This window comes from Denticeps clupeoides, chromosome 1 (genome assembly GCF_900700375.1).
Source record: "Denticeps clupeoides chromosome 1, fDenClu1.1, whole genome shotgun sequence".
Classification (NCBI taxonomy): Eukaryota; Metazoa; Chordata; class Actinopteri; order Clupeiformes; family Denticipitidae; genus Denticeps; species Denticeps clupeoides.
Genome location: NC_041707.1, coordinates 17,656,306 through 17,673,181, shown reverse-complemented (window position 1 = coordinate 17,673,181; position 16,876 = coordinate 17,656,306). Strand labels below are relative to the sequence as shown.

The window sequence follows — 16,876 nt, the reverse complement described above, 5'->3', positions numbered from 1 at the left end:
TTAAGCATTTTAACTAAGTGGAGGACAAGAAACTATCAAGGATCCCATCAGTAGCAGCAAGCGAAGAGGGAAGAGCCCAATGTCGAATTTCCACTCAGGGCATGGAAAATGTGCCATACAGAAGTCCGCTTTGCCTGGCACGGGCCGGGGGCCTCTGATTGCCCCCATCCTGCCGGGGTTCGGGTCTAAAAAGCTAAATACCAGTTTCCCTCAGGATAGCTGGCACTCGCTTGCAGTTTTATCCTGTAAAGCGAATGATTAGAGGCCTTGGGACCGAGATGATCTCAACCTATTCTCAAACTTTAGAAACCAGAAACGGTGTTGGTTGATATAGACAACAGGACGGTGGAGTGTGTAACAACTCACCTGCCAAATCAACTAGCCCTGAAAATGAATGGTGCTGGATTGTCTGGCCTATTCCTGGCTGTTGCTGGCAGCAGGGGCTAAGCTGTGATGAGTAGGAGGACCGCCACAGGAGCCACAACAGGTGCAGATCTTGGTGGTAGTAGCAAATGTTTAAACAAGAGCTTTGAAGACTGAAGTAGAGAAGAGTTCCATGTGAAAAGAAGTTGAACCCGTGGCCCTCGGTCAAAGAGAGTCGGGTTCAGATCCCTGAACCTGGAGTGGTTGAGATCCACACCTCAAGGCATCCAGTGTGGTGATGCAAATGAACCTGGAGAAGCTGGCCGGGACCCCGGGAAAAGTAGTCATATTAAATCCATAACTTTGGGATAATGATTGGCTCTAAGGGCTGGGACTATCGGGATGAGGAGCAAAGTGGGGCTGGGCCCGCGTAGCAGCTGGGGGAATGACCACCCCGCCGGTTGAAGCATGTCACACTCATTGTTGTCCTGTGTAATGTTCCCTAATCGTTTTCACCTGTGTTAATTGTATAAAGCTGCCCTGTTCGTTTCTGTTCGCTGTCAGGTCTTTGATGTTAGGTTCCGTGTTCACCAGTGTCTATGTCTCGGATGTCTCCCCTGTCCTGTGATTCACCATTAAACCCCTGTTCCGTGATGTCAGGTGAAAGCGTCCTTCATTCCTCGTCATTCCTCGTCACTCTTCGTCCTCCTCTCCGTTCACCCACCGCGTCATGCCCGCATGGAACGTGACACCTCTCTTGTTTTCATCGAAAGTGAGGTAGGCCAGAGGGGTGTGGGCCTGGTTTCAAGAGGCACACTTTTCAGTGGTGTTGGGCCCAAGCACCGACATGCCATGGAAATGTCTGATCCACCCAGAGTGCCCTGTAAGCCAGCCACTGGGTTAGGGCATGTGCTTAGGGCCCTCGAGAGGTCTGTGAACATAATGTTTTCAAACACCTGCCACAGACAACCTCCAAGGCTGAGTTTGGATCAATATTTAAATGATGAGGGTAATTCAAAATTGGACTTGGTCACACTTTCCTTCTCTGGAAGTGTTTGTCTCTTGTCCTGGGGGCATGGAAGCCAGAGGGGGCAGCCTCTTCACACTCTGCCCCAGCCCTTTCAAAAACGTGAACACGGAAAACGACCTTTATGGAGGAGGTCCGGGTAGATTCCAGGGACTATGTCCCAGACACTTCACAACACTGAGCGTTTGGAAATGATACTCCACCAGGAGAGGTATCCCGCTGGGTACAGTGAAACTGTGTTTCCTTTGGTCAATGTGGTCAATGTTTCCTTTGAACACTCCACCTGTACTTGGAGAACTGTGACAATTCCAGAGTTAATACATGCAAACAAGCACTGACCCCTCAAGGGGATGCATTTATCAGATCCAAAACCCACCCGGGGCGCCTCACGTACCCTGGCAACTTTGGTGACTCTAGATAACCTCGGGCTGATCTACACTCAGCGGTAACTCTGCCCTATCAACCTTTGATACTACATTTGGCACCTACCATGATGATCACGGGTAATGGGGAATCAGGGTTAGACTCCAGAGAAGGAGCATAAGAAACAGCTCCAAGGAGTGCAGCAGGCACACAAATCACCCACTCCTGACTCAGGGAGGTAGTGACATAAAAATAACAATACAGGTCTCTTTTGAGGCCCTGTATTTGGAATGAGCGTATCCTAAACCCATGGGTGAGGACCCATTGGAGGGTAAGTCTGGTGCCAGCAGCCAGAAAATTCCAGCTCAAATAGAGTATATTAAAGCACATAGTTGGACATTGGGAGTGGGTTGGCTGTCCACCGCAAGGCAAACTATTGCCTGTCACAGTTTCCAGAACCAGGGCAATAAATAAGAGGAATGGTCAGGTGCATTCATATTGTACTGATAGAGGTGAAAATTTTGGACAGGCACAAGATGGACAAAAGCAAAAGCATTTGCCAAGATTATTTTCATTAATCAAGAATGAAAGTTGGAAGTTCGAAGTCAATCAAATACCGTTGTAAGTCCAACATTAAACGATGCCGACCCGCAATCCGGCAGCATCATTGCCATGACCCGGCAGGCAGCTTCCTCGCGCTCATCCCCTGCCGCCTCCCATCGACCTAACTATACTCTGTGTGTGGGGTGTGTGTAGCTACTTAGTTAATAGGGTGGTAGTAGCCTAGTAGGTAACACACTCGCCTATGAACCAGAAGACCCAGGTTCAAATCCCACTTACTACCATTGTGTCCCTGAACAAGACACTTAACCCTAAATTGCTCCAGGGGGGAATGTCCCTGTAACTACTGATTGTAAGTCAGGATAAGGGCGTCTGATAAATGCCATAAATGTAAAATGTTAATGTTGCCAGTAGCATATGGTTGTCTCAAAGATTAAGCCATTCAGGTGCAAATGCACACGACGGGTACTGTGAACCCGGGAATTCCCATGACCCTGCAGATGGCTCATTAAATCAGTTATGGTTCCTTTGACTGCTCCACCCATACTTGGATAACTGTGACAATTCCAGAGCTAATACATGTAAGTGAGTGGTAACCCCTTACAGGCATGTGTGCATTTATTCGACCCAAAACCCATCCAGGGCGCCTAAAGCGCCCCGGCTGCGTTGGTGAGTCTAGATTACAATGATAATCTATCATGATAACCATGAGTAACAGAGAATCAATTCCGGAGGGCATCCAAGAAGGCAGCAGGCATGCAAATTACCCACTCCTGACTCGGGGTGGTGGAGACAAAAATTAACAATACAGGTCTCTTTTGAGGCCCTAAAATTGGAATGAGCGTATCCTAAACCCATTAGAACCCATTGAAGGGCAAGTCTGGTGCCAGCAGCTGCGGTAATGCCAGCTCAAATAGCATATATTTAAAATGCTGCAGCTTAAAAAGCTCGTAGTTGGATCTTGGAAATGGGCTGGCTGTCCACCACGAGGCGAGGCACCACCTGTTCCAGACTGTCCCCTGCCTCCCGGTGCCCTCTAATGCCCTTGGCTGGGTGTCCGGCGAGGCCTATTTACTTTGAAAAAAATTTGAGTGTTCAAAGCAGGCAGCCTTGCCTGGATACTGCAGCTACGAATAATGGAATAGGACTCTGGTTCTATTTTTTGGGTTTCCGGAACCAGGGCAATAACTAAAAGGGATGGCCAGAGGCATTAGTATTGCGCTGCTAAAGGTGAAATTCTTGGACAGATGGACAAAAGATTGTTTTCATTAATCAAGAACGAAAGTTGGAGGTTTGAAATCGATCAGATACCATTGTAGTTCTGACTGTACATGTTGCCGACCCACGTTCCGGCGCCGTTATTCCCATGACCCAGCAGGCAGCATGAGGGAACCCATGAGTCTTTGGGTTCCAGGGGGAGTATGGTTGCAAAACTGAAAACTTAAGGAATTAACGGAACGTCACCACCGGGAGTGGAGCATGCGGCTTAATTTGACTCAACACAAGAAACTTCACCCGGCTCGGACACAAAAAAATTGAAAGATTGATAGCTGTTTCAGGATTTTGTGGTTGGTGGCACAAGGCCATTCTTAGTTGGCGGAGCGCCACAATGGGTGGATCACCTTTGCCGAGAAGCAGGAGTAACTAGCTGAACCCCACTCGTGATTGGTACTGAACATTGTAACTATTCCCTACAAACAAGGAATTCTCGGTAAGCGCAGATTATAAGATCGCGTTGATTAAATCCTTGCTCTTTGTACACGGTGCATGTCACTAATACCAATTAGATGGTTTTGTGAGGTCGTTTGATTGGCCTTCTCTGGAAGTGTTCATCACTCATCCTCAGGGCATTGAAGCCAGAGGGGGTGGCCTCTTTGTGCTCGACCCCAGCCCCTTCAAAAAAGTGAACACAGACTTAAGAAAAGGACCTCCATGGAGGAGGACTGGGTAACTTCCTGGAACTATGTCCTGGACACTAAAACTTACTTATTGGAAATGATGCTCCGCCAAGAGAGGTATCTTCAAACAGTAACAAGCCCGTTTTCCAAAAATCTGAGACACAAAACAGATTTTGTTATTCCATGTTATTCATTCACCTACTATACATCACCACTTATTGCAGAGTTGAGGTGATGTGTATTTATTTGATCTCTTTTGCGCCATAAAGTGTACCTACTGTATTTTATAGTTTTATTGTACGAGGCTTAAACAACCTTGCGCCACCTTATATCTTATTGTCTTTAAAAGGTACATTCTCCCCTCGTACCGTGACCTGTCTTCACGGAGGAGAATAAAAGATAGAAAGACTTTTATTTTTACAGCAACCGGAAGCTGAACTGTTGTCGACTTGAACGGCGGTCACATGTCGCTCCTAGTATGAAGTATTAATTCAAGCCTGTCAAACGGGGCTACAAACACGTTTACTAGATGAGTGAATTTAACTACGCCTTTCAGAAGCGACTACAGCTCGGTTGCTCCAGGATCCGGAACCTCGAACGTAAGAGCGTCGTTATGTATTTATATTCAGCCCCGATGCATTGTGGGTATCGAACATTCTTGTCTTAACATGAAAATTAGCGCCTTAAATAAAACAGCGCGGCATGTTGTCACGCGTGTAAGTGGATTGTGACGACGCCATCGACTCTCTGGTGTGGAAATTGTATGTGATGTGTAGTTGACACTTTTCCCGCTGTCGCGTTGCGTGCCGCGGCACGGACAAACGCAGACCTGGCGCTCGGAACTCTGCTCGGAACGATGTTCTGCCCGTTTTACATGCATTCTAACGGCCGGGGAACCACGCTCCAGATACACCGCGGACCCGTGGTGTATGGCATTGATGTTCGCCGCTTTATTTCTGCTCTGCGTAAACTGTCCCCCACTCAGGACCCGCGTGGTAAGCGATGGAAGCCGCCAGGTTACACGCCGAAAGGGAGAGGATTCGGCGTCAGATCCAGGCGCTGGAGCAGAGTCTGGGCGCAGAAGGAGGCGAGCTTGACTTGGCTGCCTCTTCCAGCGGTGAGTTGGATTTCAGGCGCTTCAAAGCCCGAGTGCTGCGTTGAAAAGTTACTTTTTCTTTCTTTCTTTCTTTCTCACTTTCTGTTGCAGACGACGACACGGATGACAGTGACTTGGAAATTGTGGATGTGGTGAGACTTTGCGGTCCCTCTCGTGATACCTGGGCCTGTAATGGGTCCTGCATGTCTGCTGTTGTCTTGCAGGCTGGGGAGGACCTTGCAGTGGAGCGTCAGCGGGTCGAGAGGGAGATACAAGAGCTGGAGCAGGCTCTCAGTTCGAACGCTGCAGCCCAGGAGCTTTTGTCGGGTGAGTCTCGGCTGCCTGTGTCTCACAAGCTGGAATGAATCTCTCTCGAAATGGTGAGGTATTTCACGTTTGGTTTGAACAGACGATGAGAACAGTGCTGCAAGCTGGGCCGATGGGGTGAGTAGTTTTGGCTTTTTAAAAGCACGTAAGTCTCTGGATCTGCTTGATATTTCCCACATCTGCATCCAACTATTTGCAACAGAGAGAGGAGGACAGTGATGAAGAGCTGGATCTGCCTCAGAACGTAGATACCTGCTTGCAGCTCAACCTGGTCTATCAGCAGGTTCTGAAAGAAAAGCTCTTGGAACTTGAACGCCTGCTCAAGGATAATCAGCAGCAGCAGGTTGGCGTAGATTCTAATGTGCCGATTTACCAGAATGTGTTATTATGAACCTGTAACCATTTAAAAAAATCTATATTATTGTGATTCATTTGTCGTTGCAGAAAGATATTGAGGTTCAGATGTCCGGCCCCACAACTCCAAACCCGTCTCTTTCAGGACTGCCCCCACTGAAACTTTTCTTAGGGAATTTCATGAGGCCTTATTTTAAGGACAAAGTCACCAGTCTGGTACGCAGCAAAAAAATATTCCATTTATGCTGGTTTTCTAGGCAGCTGGTCACATTTAACATGTCCGCGACTCAATCTAAGGGCCCTCCTGCCAATCCGGAAACCAAAGAAAAAATGGCTGCCTGGACCAAGACCTGTGATGAGAAAACCATCAGAAGATGTAAATACTTGCACTGTTCTGTCATAATGAGAGATGTAGCTCGACGTGGCTCAGGCTCACTTCCACTTCTGTTTATTCAGGGGAGGGATGGCAGAAGACGTTGTTAGTGAATGCAGTAGTCCAGGACTCCATGAAACGTTTAATTCAGCCAAAGATGTCAAAGTAAGTCCCCACACCCTTATGCACTAGTGTACCACGCTTGCTTGAGAAATGACTTTCACTCATTATTTTTCTTGAGGATACAATACATGAAAAGAAAAATGCCCCAAAGTGATGACATGGAGAAGCAGATCCTGGAAAAACAAATCTGTGAAATAGAAAGGGAGATCTCAAATATACGGTATTTTTGTGTTTCATTGATTGTCGGTGCTTTGAGTTTGTTTTTCGGATCTGATCCTTACATGCGGACTGATTTTAAAATGCAGCTTTTGTTAATTTGGCAGATCAATGAACGAAGAAGAGCTGGTGGGAGACCGAACCGATGAACATGACTGGGAGAAAATTGCAAATATTGATGTGCGTAAATCAAGATTTGAATGTGACGTGCATAGTTATAGCAGTACAACACGCAGTGAAATGCATTCTGAACCACTCTGTTTTGACTGGGCATAGTTAAAGTACTAACTATAGAAATAAGTAGAATAATAAAGAATAAGGATTGTAAATAGTAAAAAGTATGCAAGCTATAACACAAGCAAGAGCAATTTATGAGTGTAATTTATTATTTACACATGAATATAAGTGCACTGTGAAAACATTTTTTCCCTCTAAAATGCATGATCTTTAAAGTATCATATTTGAATCACTTCAGTTTGGTAATGAGAACCCTTCTTCAAGAATTCACAAGAAATCTAGTGGAAAAAAATGTATTTCTTTTGTTACTCTTTTTCTTTCTTCTGCTTTAGTTCGAAGGCACACGGCAAGGTGAAGACCTGAAGAGATTCTGGCAGAATTATTTGCATCCTTCAGTTAACAAGACCAAGTGGAATCAAGATGAGATTGACAAATTAAAGCAGATTGTTGAGGAACACCATAGCAGTAACTGGGAATTAATTGCCCATGATCTTGGTGTAAGTTTTGCAAGAATGTGCTCTTGCAACTTTGATGATCTCTTAGTTGGTGTTGATTTATTTGTAGTGTATGCAGAACAGTTTCAGTATTATTGACAAAATCATCATAACATGAAAGTTACTGCAGATTGTATATTATGAAATTTGTTGATAATACATGTATATAAGCTCTATTTTTTTTGTCAAACGTATGTCAGACAACTTACAATTGTTACTGTGTCCCCACTTTAGACCAACAGGACTGCCTTCATGTGCTTCCAAACACACCAGCGCTATGTCTGCAAGGAGTATAGAAAGAGGCCATGGACCAAAGAGGAGGACAAGGTCCTTAGATACCTGGTAGAGAAGATGCGTATTGGCAACTTTATCCCATACACTCAGGGTAAGGGGTCATGTTGCATTTTTTTCCCCATGGATGCATAAAATGTCTCTGCAAACATGAACTGAATTAAAATAAAAGCTTTAATGTGAGTTTGGGATTTTCAGAAATGTTTAAGTTTCATTCATTTCAAGCTGTTTTTCTTTGTAACTGTCATGAATGCCGGTGTCTTGAGTATTGCTCTGCTTTCTCTCAGTCTCCTATTTTATGGCCAACCGTGACTCTGCACAGGTGATGTATCGGTGGACCATGGTTCTTGATCCATCTCTCAAGAAAGGTCCTTGGTCTAAAGAAGAAGATGAGGTACAAACTAAAGGGTTCAGCCCAGCCTGTATTACATTATATATAACAACTATATTATATATTCAACTTCCAGGAATGTGTTATTGTGTGTATTGTTACAGTTGCTGTTGAAAGCAATTGAAAAGCATGGCATCCCCAACTGGTTTAGAGTCAAGTTTGAAGTGCCTGGAAGGACTGATGGACAATGTCGGGACAGGTAATAGAGGGACTGTTTTCATGCTCACCGGTACATAGTTTGGATCAGTCCATCTATTATATCAATATTATGTCAACGATCAAAGCAACGATCCGTGCAATACTACCTTCATAATGTTGCAGGGCAGTCAAACATTCAAAGGTGGTCCAGAAATGATTACAGCAGTAAAATCTTTTTCACTCACAACCCTGGGTGATGTTTTTGGACAAACATGTCCAGATTAGAATTTAGGAGGGTGATTTGCTGTTGTTTGATTAATTTTCTGTGGTGGGTTTTTTGTATTTGACCCCAAACCTTTTCTATTTACATACAGTCATGTCATAAAAATATATTTGGACATGGATATTTAATATCAATTCTAATGATATTGAGGCATCCAAACAATATAACTAAACAATTCAAAATTGTAATTTAAAAAGAATGCAATTTCCGGTGAGGAATAAATGAGGACACCCCCACATATTATCCCACTTAAAATGGTTAAAATCAGACACAGCTGTATAACGTCAGGTGCATATGATCAGTACATCGTTACCCAGCATTGTAAAGAAGCCTTGCCTTGGTTAAACCTTAGATTAGTTTGGTGTGCTCCTGACTGTTGAAGTGAGCACCATGGTGAGATCTAAAGAGCTGTCTGATGCCATCAGAAAGAAGATTGTGGCTGCTTATGAGTCTGGTAAGGGATTTAAAAAGATCTCAACAGAATTTGACATAAGCCGTTCCACCATCCGAAAAATTGTTTACAAGTGGAGGACATTCAAAACAACTGCCACCATGCCCAGGTCTGGCCGTCCAAGCAAATTGACCCCCAGAGCAGACTGTAAGATGCTCAAAGAAGTCATAAAAAATCCTAAAATGTCATCACGGGAACTACAGCAGGCTCTGGCTACTGTCAGTGTGAAAGTGCATATCAGAAAGAGACTACACAAGTATGACTTTCATGGGAGGTGTGCAAGGAGGAAACTTATTTGGACACCAGAACAGAAGACATGTTTGGGGTAAACCAAATACAGCCTTCCAAGAAAAGAACCTCACACCAACTGTGAAGCATGGAGGTGGCAGTATCTTGGTTTGGGGATGCTTTGCTGCAGCAGGACCTGGCCAGCTCACCATCATAGAATCCATCATGAATTCTTTGGTGTATCAGAGGGTGCTTGAAAAACATGTGAAACCATCTGCAAAAAATTAAAGCTGAAGCAGAACTGGATACTGCAACATGACAATGACCCAATGCATTTCAGCGAATCCACCAATTACAGGCTAAAAACTAAGAAGTGGAGAGAAATGGAATGGTCAAAGCCCTGATCTTAATCCCATTGAGATGCTGTGGGGTGACTTGAAATGGGCCCTCAAACATCTCACAGCTGAAAGAATTCTGCGTTGAGGAGAGCAAACTTTCTTCTGATCGATGTCAGAGACTGGTAAAAGGCTACCAAAGGTGTCTCACTGAAGTTATATCAGCCAAAGCGGGCAACACTAGTTATTAGGGGGTAGGGTGTCCTAAATTTTTCTCCATTAAAATACACATTTTGTTAAATTTTTTTTGATGTGTAAAAAAAAAAAAAAAAAAAAGTAATTGTAATTAAGTCCCTTTCTTTTCCAGACATACATAAGAAGATGATTTGACATTGATATGTTAACATTTCCTAATAAAGAGCGGATTATTTCGATTATTTAATGGTGTGTCCTAATTTTCTCACATGACTCTATTTACTCTACAAAGATTTTGTGTGACTAGTGTATGGACAAAGTATCCAAATAGTCAATCCATCATTATTATGCATGAAATTAATACCAAGAACTATCTCAAGCACAAATAGTCTTTGTGTAAGCCAAAAGGAAATAGAATAAAAACAAAGGCTGATAAATAATTATTTCAAATCCCTACGTTAGGCAAGATGGACATGGACCTTTTAAATCAGACTAAACTTGAACTTTATCACTGAGATGCTAATTGTAGTCCTTTTGCTCTTGTCTTGGTAGATATTTGGACTGCCTTTGTGAGTCTGTGAAGAAAGGAGTATGGGACATTGAAGAGGAAGAAATGTTGAGGAGAGCAGTGGCAAGACATGGAATTGGTAAGGTTTTGTGGACTTGTGATTTGCTACACTAGGTGTCTGTTGTGCATAGTGTGCGCCACTACAAACAGATTTATATATTTTTTATAAGATGTATTTTTTTAAATGTCCCCTATCACGAAAATATCACTTTGTGAGATTATTTAACATTTATACTAGTTCCCCTAGCCTGTCTGTGATCCTGCAGTGGCTAGAAATAACAAAAGGTGTAAAGAGTGCTTTGGCCATTCTGATTCGTGGTTAAGAGAGCAGCAGCTCAACCAGCCTGATCTGGAATTAGTCCTCTTATGTCGTCATAAGGGGTAAGGTTAATTCCCGTTCTCTTTCTACCCAGAGAATTTCCAACCCCTTCCCTAAAAATGTAGCTCCACTGACAGTCATGGCATTAAAATGCGAAGCATTACAGTTGCTTGATGATTGGGTGTAAAAAATGAACACAAATGTTTTTTGTTGTTTTTTTTTAGTTCAGTCATATGAGATAATGGGTTAAAAAAAATTTTTCTGGAAAATCATTGTGGTTTGTAAATGGTGTTGATGACTTTATTTCTGCTTTTGCTTTTTGAAGATGTTTGTATGCTTTACTTTAAATCATTTCTAAGTAACTTGTCCATGCTTTCTGTTTTACAGGAAAATGGTCAAAGATTTCCTCTGAGGTTCCTGGTCGTACTGATAGTCAATGCCTGCAGAAGTGGAAAACACTGACAAAAGTTACAGTATGTCACAAAACATTGCATACTATTAAACATGTTAATTAAATAATCGGAATAATTGAAATTGAACCTTTCAGACAAAATGTGCATGATGTGAAGCTATTATGTTTTTGTACTGCAGCTTATACACAGAAGAAAGAAAACTGTTCCAGGAGTCAAGCCAGTACGTAAAAGAACGTACACACAAAGAAGAAAGACCAACAGGAGAAAAGCAAAAAGACGCGTTGTAAAGAAAAACCTGGATGCATACAGCCCATCTTCAGATGAAGAGAACATAAAGATGGAGTTCATGGACAGCGATGATGAAAAATCCGAAAGCAATAGACAGCCTGAAGATCCAGTTGAGCTTGAACCACCTGAACCTGACTATATCCAGACCCCCATTTCAGAGTGGATCCCAAAACCCAGTGTGAAGCTAGGTATCCTCAGGACTGTGCTGTTCAATCCACCCAAACCAGAGGCTGAGAAATCCCAGAGTATATTACCATTCCCGCAAAGGCGCTACACCATATTGGATCGCAATGGATCGCCTGTGAACACTTTTGTGTCAGAAGACACTGGGGATCTTAAGACCAGGGTTGGTGACCCAAGATGTCTTTTTATAACACATTACATAATAAAGTGCTGTTTTTTTTTGTTTGTTTTTTTGTTTTTTCCTCAATTCCTCAATTGTCTAATTTACAATCTCTAATGATTTCTCTACAGATTTATGAGGATGAAATGCTCAAAGTCCCTTACAATGATGTAGTGCAATATTTTACTTATTTGAGGGATTCCATTGTCAGAGAGGTAAGATGCTGTATAATATAAAATTGAGTTATGGCTAGTGTGTTGGAACAGATCTAGTGAAGGAAACTTCTAGTTTTTGAATGGTGACTTTCACTCAAGTTGTCATATTACTACAGAACAATAACATGCTCACTACTAGAAACCACTCATTTGCGTTCTGTTAAGATGAGGCAGAGAGCAGCTAACAGGCTGAACCCAGGGAAACAATGCGGTCAGACACGAGCCGCAAACAGCAACAAGCAACAGGAGCATTCACCTTCAGCAAGGGGCCCTAAAAGACCTGTCCGTCATGGATCAACGATGAACTTGGAACTTCAAATTGCCATCTCTCCATGGGTGGGCTCTGTGGTCTTACCATTGCCTGCTTTTCAGACAAAGAACCTGCAAGGTGAGTTAGTTTTTTTTTTTTTTTTTTCCCCTGCCACAATCTTTTACACTGTTTATGGTGCCGCTGTGGTTAATGTTGGGTTTTTCTTTTAAAGCTGATGTTATTAGAAAGCGAGCCGCCCATGCCAGCCTCTCAAGCACCTCAGTCTTCTTGCTCTTCCTGAAGGTGAATCAAAAGGGCTTATATGGCCTGACCCTAAAACAAAAGGTGGAACTTATTGTGTACTAAGTGTGCTTTATTTTACAGATTCTTCACATTGACATTGTTGGCTGCAGGAAGATCATAGACTGTCGCAACAATAAGGTAACTTTAATTGCAAAATGTAAATTTTTACTGGCCAATGCTGGGACAAATATAATACTGTCAACAGTAATCAATAGCCTATTGGTAGACCTCGTCCATCATAAGGGGATCATAACCAAACTGTGAATAAATGTAATTCACCTTATTTAGTGAACTATTGCAACATTTATTTGGTTCATTGTTTCTTCTAAACTTTGTATTAATTTTTTTAGCCTGTTCTGCCGCCAGCATCTATGCCAAAAGGTATGTAACCTCCGATGTCAGCCCTTCAATACTTTTATTTCTGACAACAGGTACCTAGGGGATATTTGTCCGAAATTTTGTCCACAGCTTTTTTGCTATTTGTTTTAAATTTTATTTTAGTTACATTTTCTGGCTAAAACCGATGTGACATTTTAAGTATGTCATATATGTTGTGTGTAAATATCAGTCCTGACACAACCTTGGAACTTACAAGGACCAACTGTGCATGTTTATCACAATGCTCTGCCTCTTGTATTAAATTCTACTTCAATGTTGTGAGACAAATGCGCACCTTGTCTTAGGGCTGTGAAAAATTGCAATTAATAATTATTTTTAGGCTATGTAATTACAAAAGATCCTGCAATGTTGCCAAATGAAGTTCCCATATTTTTTACTTTGTGAGTGCCATGCAATTTCAGCATAGCAAATAGTTGTCATCAGAAGGCAGCACTGCATCAACAACTGGTGAACTCGTCTCCAGAACTGACAATTTGTCCTCTTATCATTTGGAAGATGTTTGGTTTATTTCAAGTCTAACATCAAGCAAACTATTGGACGATATAGTTTCTTTCAGCTCTGTAGCTGAAAGAAGCTGTAAGTCGCTCTGGATAAGGGCGTCTGCCAAATGACGTAAATGTAAATGTATTAATAGTGGCACCAGAACAAATTTATTTCAGCACCTTCAGTGAAGCGCAGTTGCACAAGATGATACTTCACAAATAGAGAATAAGAAATAGAATATTAAATCTGTGGCATTTAAGAAATAGTCAATTTATTTGGTAAAAAATACTGCCAAAACATGAGCTACTAGGCTAAAAATATTTGACTGATTGAGCCCTACCCCATATTTTTTTTTTTTTTTTTTTTTTTGGTAATGGCACTATCACAAGGTTACCTTGATGAAAGGAGCATAGAAATATTGTGTGTGAGGCACAGTGTTACAGGAGCTGAGTAAGACCTATTACAGTGTCTAGTGTTTCTTGAATCCTTTTTTTCCCTCCCACACAGCCCCTGTTAAGTCAAGTCATCGCACTACACCCACAGTGGCTGACATCCTCTATAATCAACGGGTTTCAGAGTTCTTAAGAAAGACTCAGACTCAGTCAAGGCTGGTAGAACCATCTCAGCTGCTTCCAGTGACTTCTCAAAAGGCCTGCCTGGTAATTCCAAACGCAATACCCCAGCCTGTTATGCGAGCACAGTCACCCAATCAGCCTGCTCCATCTACGGCTTCTGAGCCGGACACCCCAAGAGTTTCATGTAAACGTCAGAGGAAGCCCACAGAAAAAATGAAGGAGCTAATGAAAACCAACATGGCCAAGTCCAAAGCAGCTAAAAGTCTGTCCCCGGAACACAAGAAGCCTCGTATGCTGCTTTCTGGCTCACTGACTTCACCTGAAGACAAGAAGCATCATATGCTGCTGCCGGCTCCAGTGCCTTCACCCGTTACCTGGATCCTCGCTCCCTCTGGGCTTGTTCCTGTGACTACAGGAGATGGAATCAGTGGAGTCCCTTGCATTGCTCTCCCAACTCCTGTTGTTAACCAGGTCAACCCGGTTTTGCTAACTCTGAATGCTCCTGAAATGGACTGTCCCTCAACACCTTTGGCCTCCTTGGTTCCTGCTGTGACGAATGCGCTCGGTGTTCAGCAGACATCCGAAAAATCTGTGGGGACATCAGTGGGCAGCACAGCTCAGTTGGTCACCTCTGTGGATGGTACCCAGAAGACTCCCCCTGCTGACCAAAAGTCAAGGCCTGCCAATAATGCAGCCACCTCTAACTTGACACTGTCAGTCTGTAATAAATCCAGCATTCCACAAGTGGCCTCTGAAGGCAACAATCATGGGGAAAAGGCAGTAACCATGGCCTTGGTGTCTAGTGACCAGGCCACATGCCATAATGTTCCTGTTGTCCAAGAGACCTCTGAACCTGTTGTCCAAGCATTTACCCCTGTTGTAAACATTCCCAATTTACATTTCACTGCTTCTGCCAACCCTCAGGCGTTCATTTCCATTTTTGATGTTTCTGGTCTCAGTGGCCCCACATCTGCTACAAGTAGCCAGCCGAGTGGCCAAGTAACCACCTCTGCAATTAGTATGCTTGCACCCACTCCACTTAATGTTCCCGTTGTCCAGTCATCCAAATCTGTTATGATTTCACCTTTGGTCAGCACAGTCACAACTTTGTCTAGTTCTCAAGGAACCACCACAACTCTGGCCAGCACATCGTCTCAGCAAACATCCACACTGAACCTCCAAGGAAACACGTCTGTGCTTAGTATTCCCACGGTCCAAAGAGCAGCCCCCGTTTCAGAAGTTGTAGCAGTGACTTCTGCAACACTTTCCACTGTCAGTGTCACTCCGTCATCTTCTGGCTCACGTATGCATGTTCATCCCTTGGTATTCAATATATCACCCAAAACGATGCAACCCTCAGTAGCAGTGCAGAGTCTTAGCCTGTCTGAGGCTCCTCCACCATCTACTAATACTGTCAGTGCCTCGTCGGTGTTGCATTCAACCTCAGCCCGAAAATTGACGAGAATTCAGCCACATCCACAGTTGCTCCCTCTTTCTAGCTCCATGTCTAGTTTGGATCAAAGCCTGCTCTTTCTGGAAGGCTCAGCTGAGGTGAGATGTTGGGCAGCAGGCAAGGGTGGAATCACTCTTCCTGAACTAGACACATCCATGCCTTACCTCCCGCCATTCGTCAGCAACATCAACACTTTCCAAGGTCTCCTCAGTGTGAAGGACACCCTGTTGAAGAATGCCTTGCAACTTCTTCCACTGAAGAGTGTGGAAACGGAGGAAGAACAAATAGCCATCTTGAGGAACATGGTGTCAACAAAGTTTAGCAGCAATCCAGCCTACTTGCTTCTCAAGGCAAGATTCCTCTCATGCTTCACCCTACCTGCGTTTTTGGCCTCCTTACATCCACAAAAATTGAACCCACTGGCTACCAATGGCAATGAAAATGAAGAAGCACTTGAATTAAGTCATGGCGAGTGCTCAGAAGTTAGTGTTCATTTTCTCTTTTGTTAGTTTTGGCCTATGTTGCTGTGATGCATTTTTAATCTGTGTGTCTGGTGCTTTTCATTTAGGCTTCCTTGTTGACTACAACGGAGACTTCGTCAGGAAGGCAGATTTCTGGGCTCAGAAATAGATGCCCTGAGCAGTGAAGACGGGTCTAGCTGTTTATGGCTCACACTGGAAATGTTCATTCTTGTTTTGGAATGCTTGAAGTGTATGGTAGCGAAAGTTTTACATCTGAAACTGTTTTGCTAACTCTGCCGAAGGCCCCCTCCCCCCCTCTTATTATTTGCACTAGCATTCAGATTTTTATGACAGCTTTGCAGTGTGAAGATGTTCACGTTTATCTTCATATTGAAACTGTTCTTGGCACAAACATTCTTGTTTAAGTGCTTTTGTTAATGCCAATATTTATTTAAACATACTGATGTGTAAAATAAAATAAACTGCTAATTTTTGGTACAATACAACAGAGTTGAGTTACGTGTATATGGTCACGTATATTTTAGCCTGCCAGGAGGCTTTTCAGACAACAATGTGGACAATTTTGAAGTTTGTCAAATGAAGATATTTAATGTAATAGAGAAAAAGAATGTCAGGAGTGAAACGCTCCATATATTTTTTTTTTTTTTTTTTTCTCTACAAATTCTCAGAAGAAAAAGGACCCGCAATCAAGTAGGTGTAAAAACCTTTGACTGGTAGTACATTTTGTTCATTAATTATCCAATGATTATTTCTCTACTTGCCTGGGAGACCGGGACATTAAACAAAAAGATATTTCAATAAACAACCAACACCTTCGTCATGAAGACAAGCTTTGACTAAGGTAATGGGTGACACTGGTGTATTACTTAGAATCGCCACAAAAAGCTCACAGGATAAGCTTACACCCTTTCACAGCTGGAATAGTTTAGCTACATATAAATCTATCATTTATGTTAGATTCTGCTGTGCTGCATGGTTAGTGATGTGGCCTCACATATCCACAACTGTGAGTTCAAATCCTGACTTGGACCTTATGTGTGT

At 42.9% G+C, this 16,876-nt stretch overlaps 1 protein-coding gene across 1 annotated transcript; it reads left to right on the top strand.

Moving 5' to 3' along the window:
- The first annotated feature begins 4,650 nt into the window (after positions 1–4,650).
- LOC114801969 (snRNA-activating protein complex subunit 4-like) lies at positions 4,651–16,330 on the top strand. The gene is made up of 25 exons (XM_029000517.1): positions 4,651–4,811; positions 5,198–5,329; positions 5,420–5,460; positions 5,533–5,635; positions 5,718–5,752; positions 5,838–5,978; positions 6,080–6,205; positions 6,287–6,365; positions 6,446–6,527; positions 6,604–6,705; positions 6,809–6,881; positions 7,271–7,435; positions 7,667–7,817; positions 8,011–8,117; positions 8,219–8,313; positions 10,297–10,391; positions 11,019–11,104; positions 11,223–11,678; positions 11,807–11,890; positions 12,056–12,278; positions 12,373–12,443; positions 12,525–12,581; positions 12,794–12,824; positions 13,833–15,835; positions 15,922–16,330. Exons 2-25 carry the CDS (start codon positions 5,215–5,217, stop codon positions 15,997–15,999), a joined length of 4,599 nt encoding a protein of 1,532 aa, XP_028856350.1. The 5' UTR covers positions 4,651–4,811; positions 5,198–5,214; the 3' UTR covers positions 16,000–16,330.
- Positions 16,331–16,876: the final 546 nt, after the last annotated feature.

Excerpts from the sequence above, each read along its gene's own strand:
- LOC114801969 (XM_029000517.1), top strand. The coding sequence starts at position 5,215 with ATGGAAGCCGCCAGGTTACACGCCGAAAGGGAGAGGATTCGGCGTCAG. Across the intron at positions 6,882-7,270 it reads AGAAAATTGCAAATATTGAT|TTCGAAGGCACACGGCAAGG; the intron begins GTGCGTAAATCA and ends CTTCTGCTTTAG. Across the intron at positions 12,825-13,832 it reads GCCAGCATCTATGCCAAAAG|CCCCTGTTAAGTCAAGTCAT; the intron begins GTATGTAACCTC and ends CCTCCCACACAG.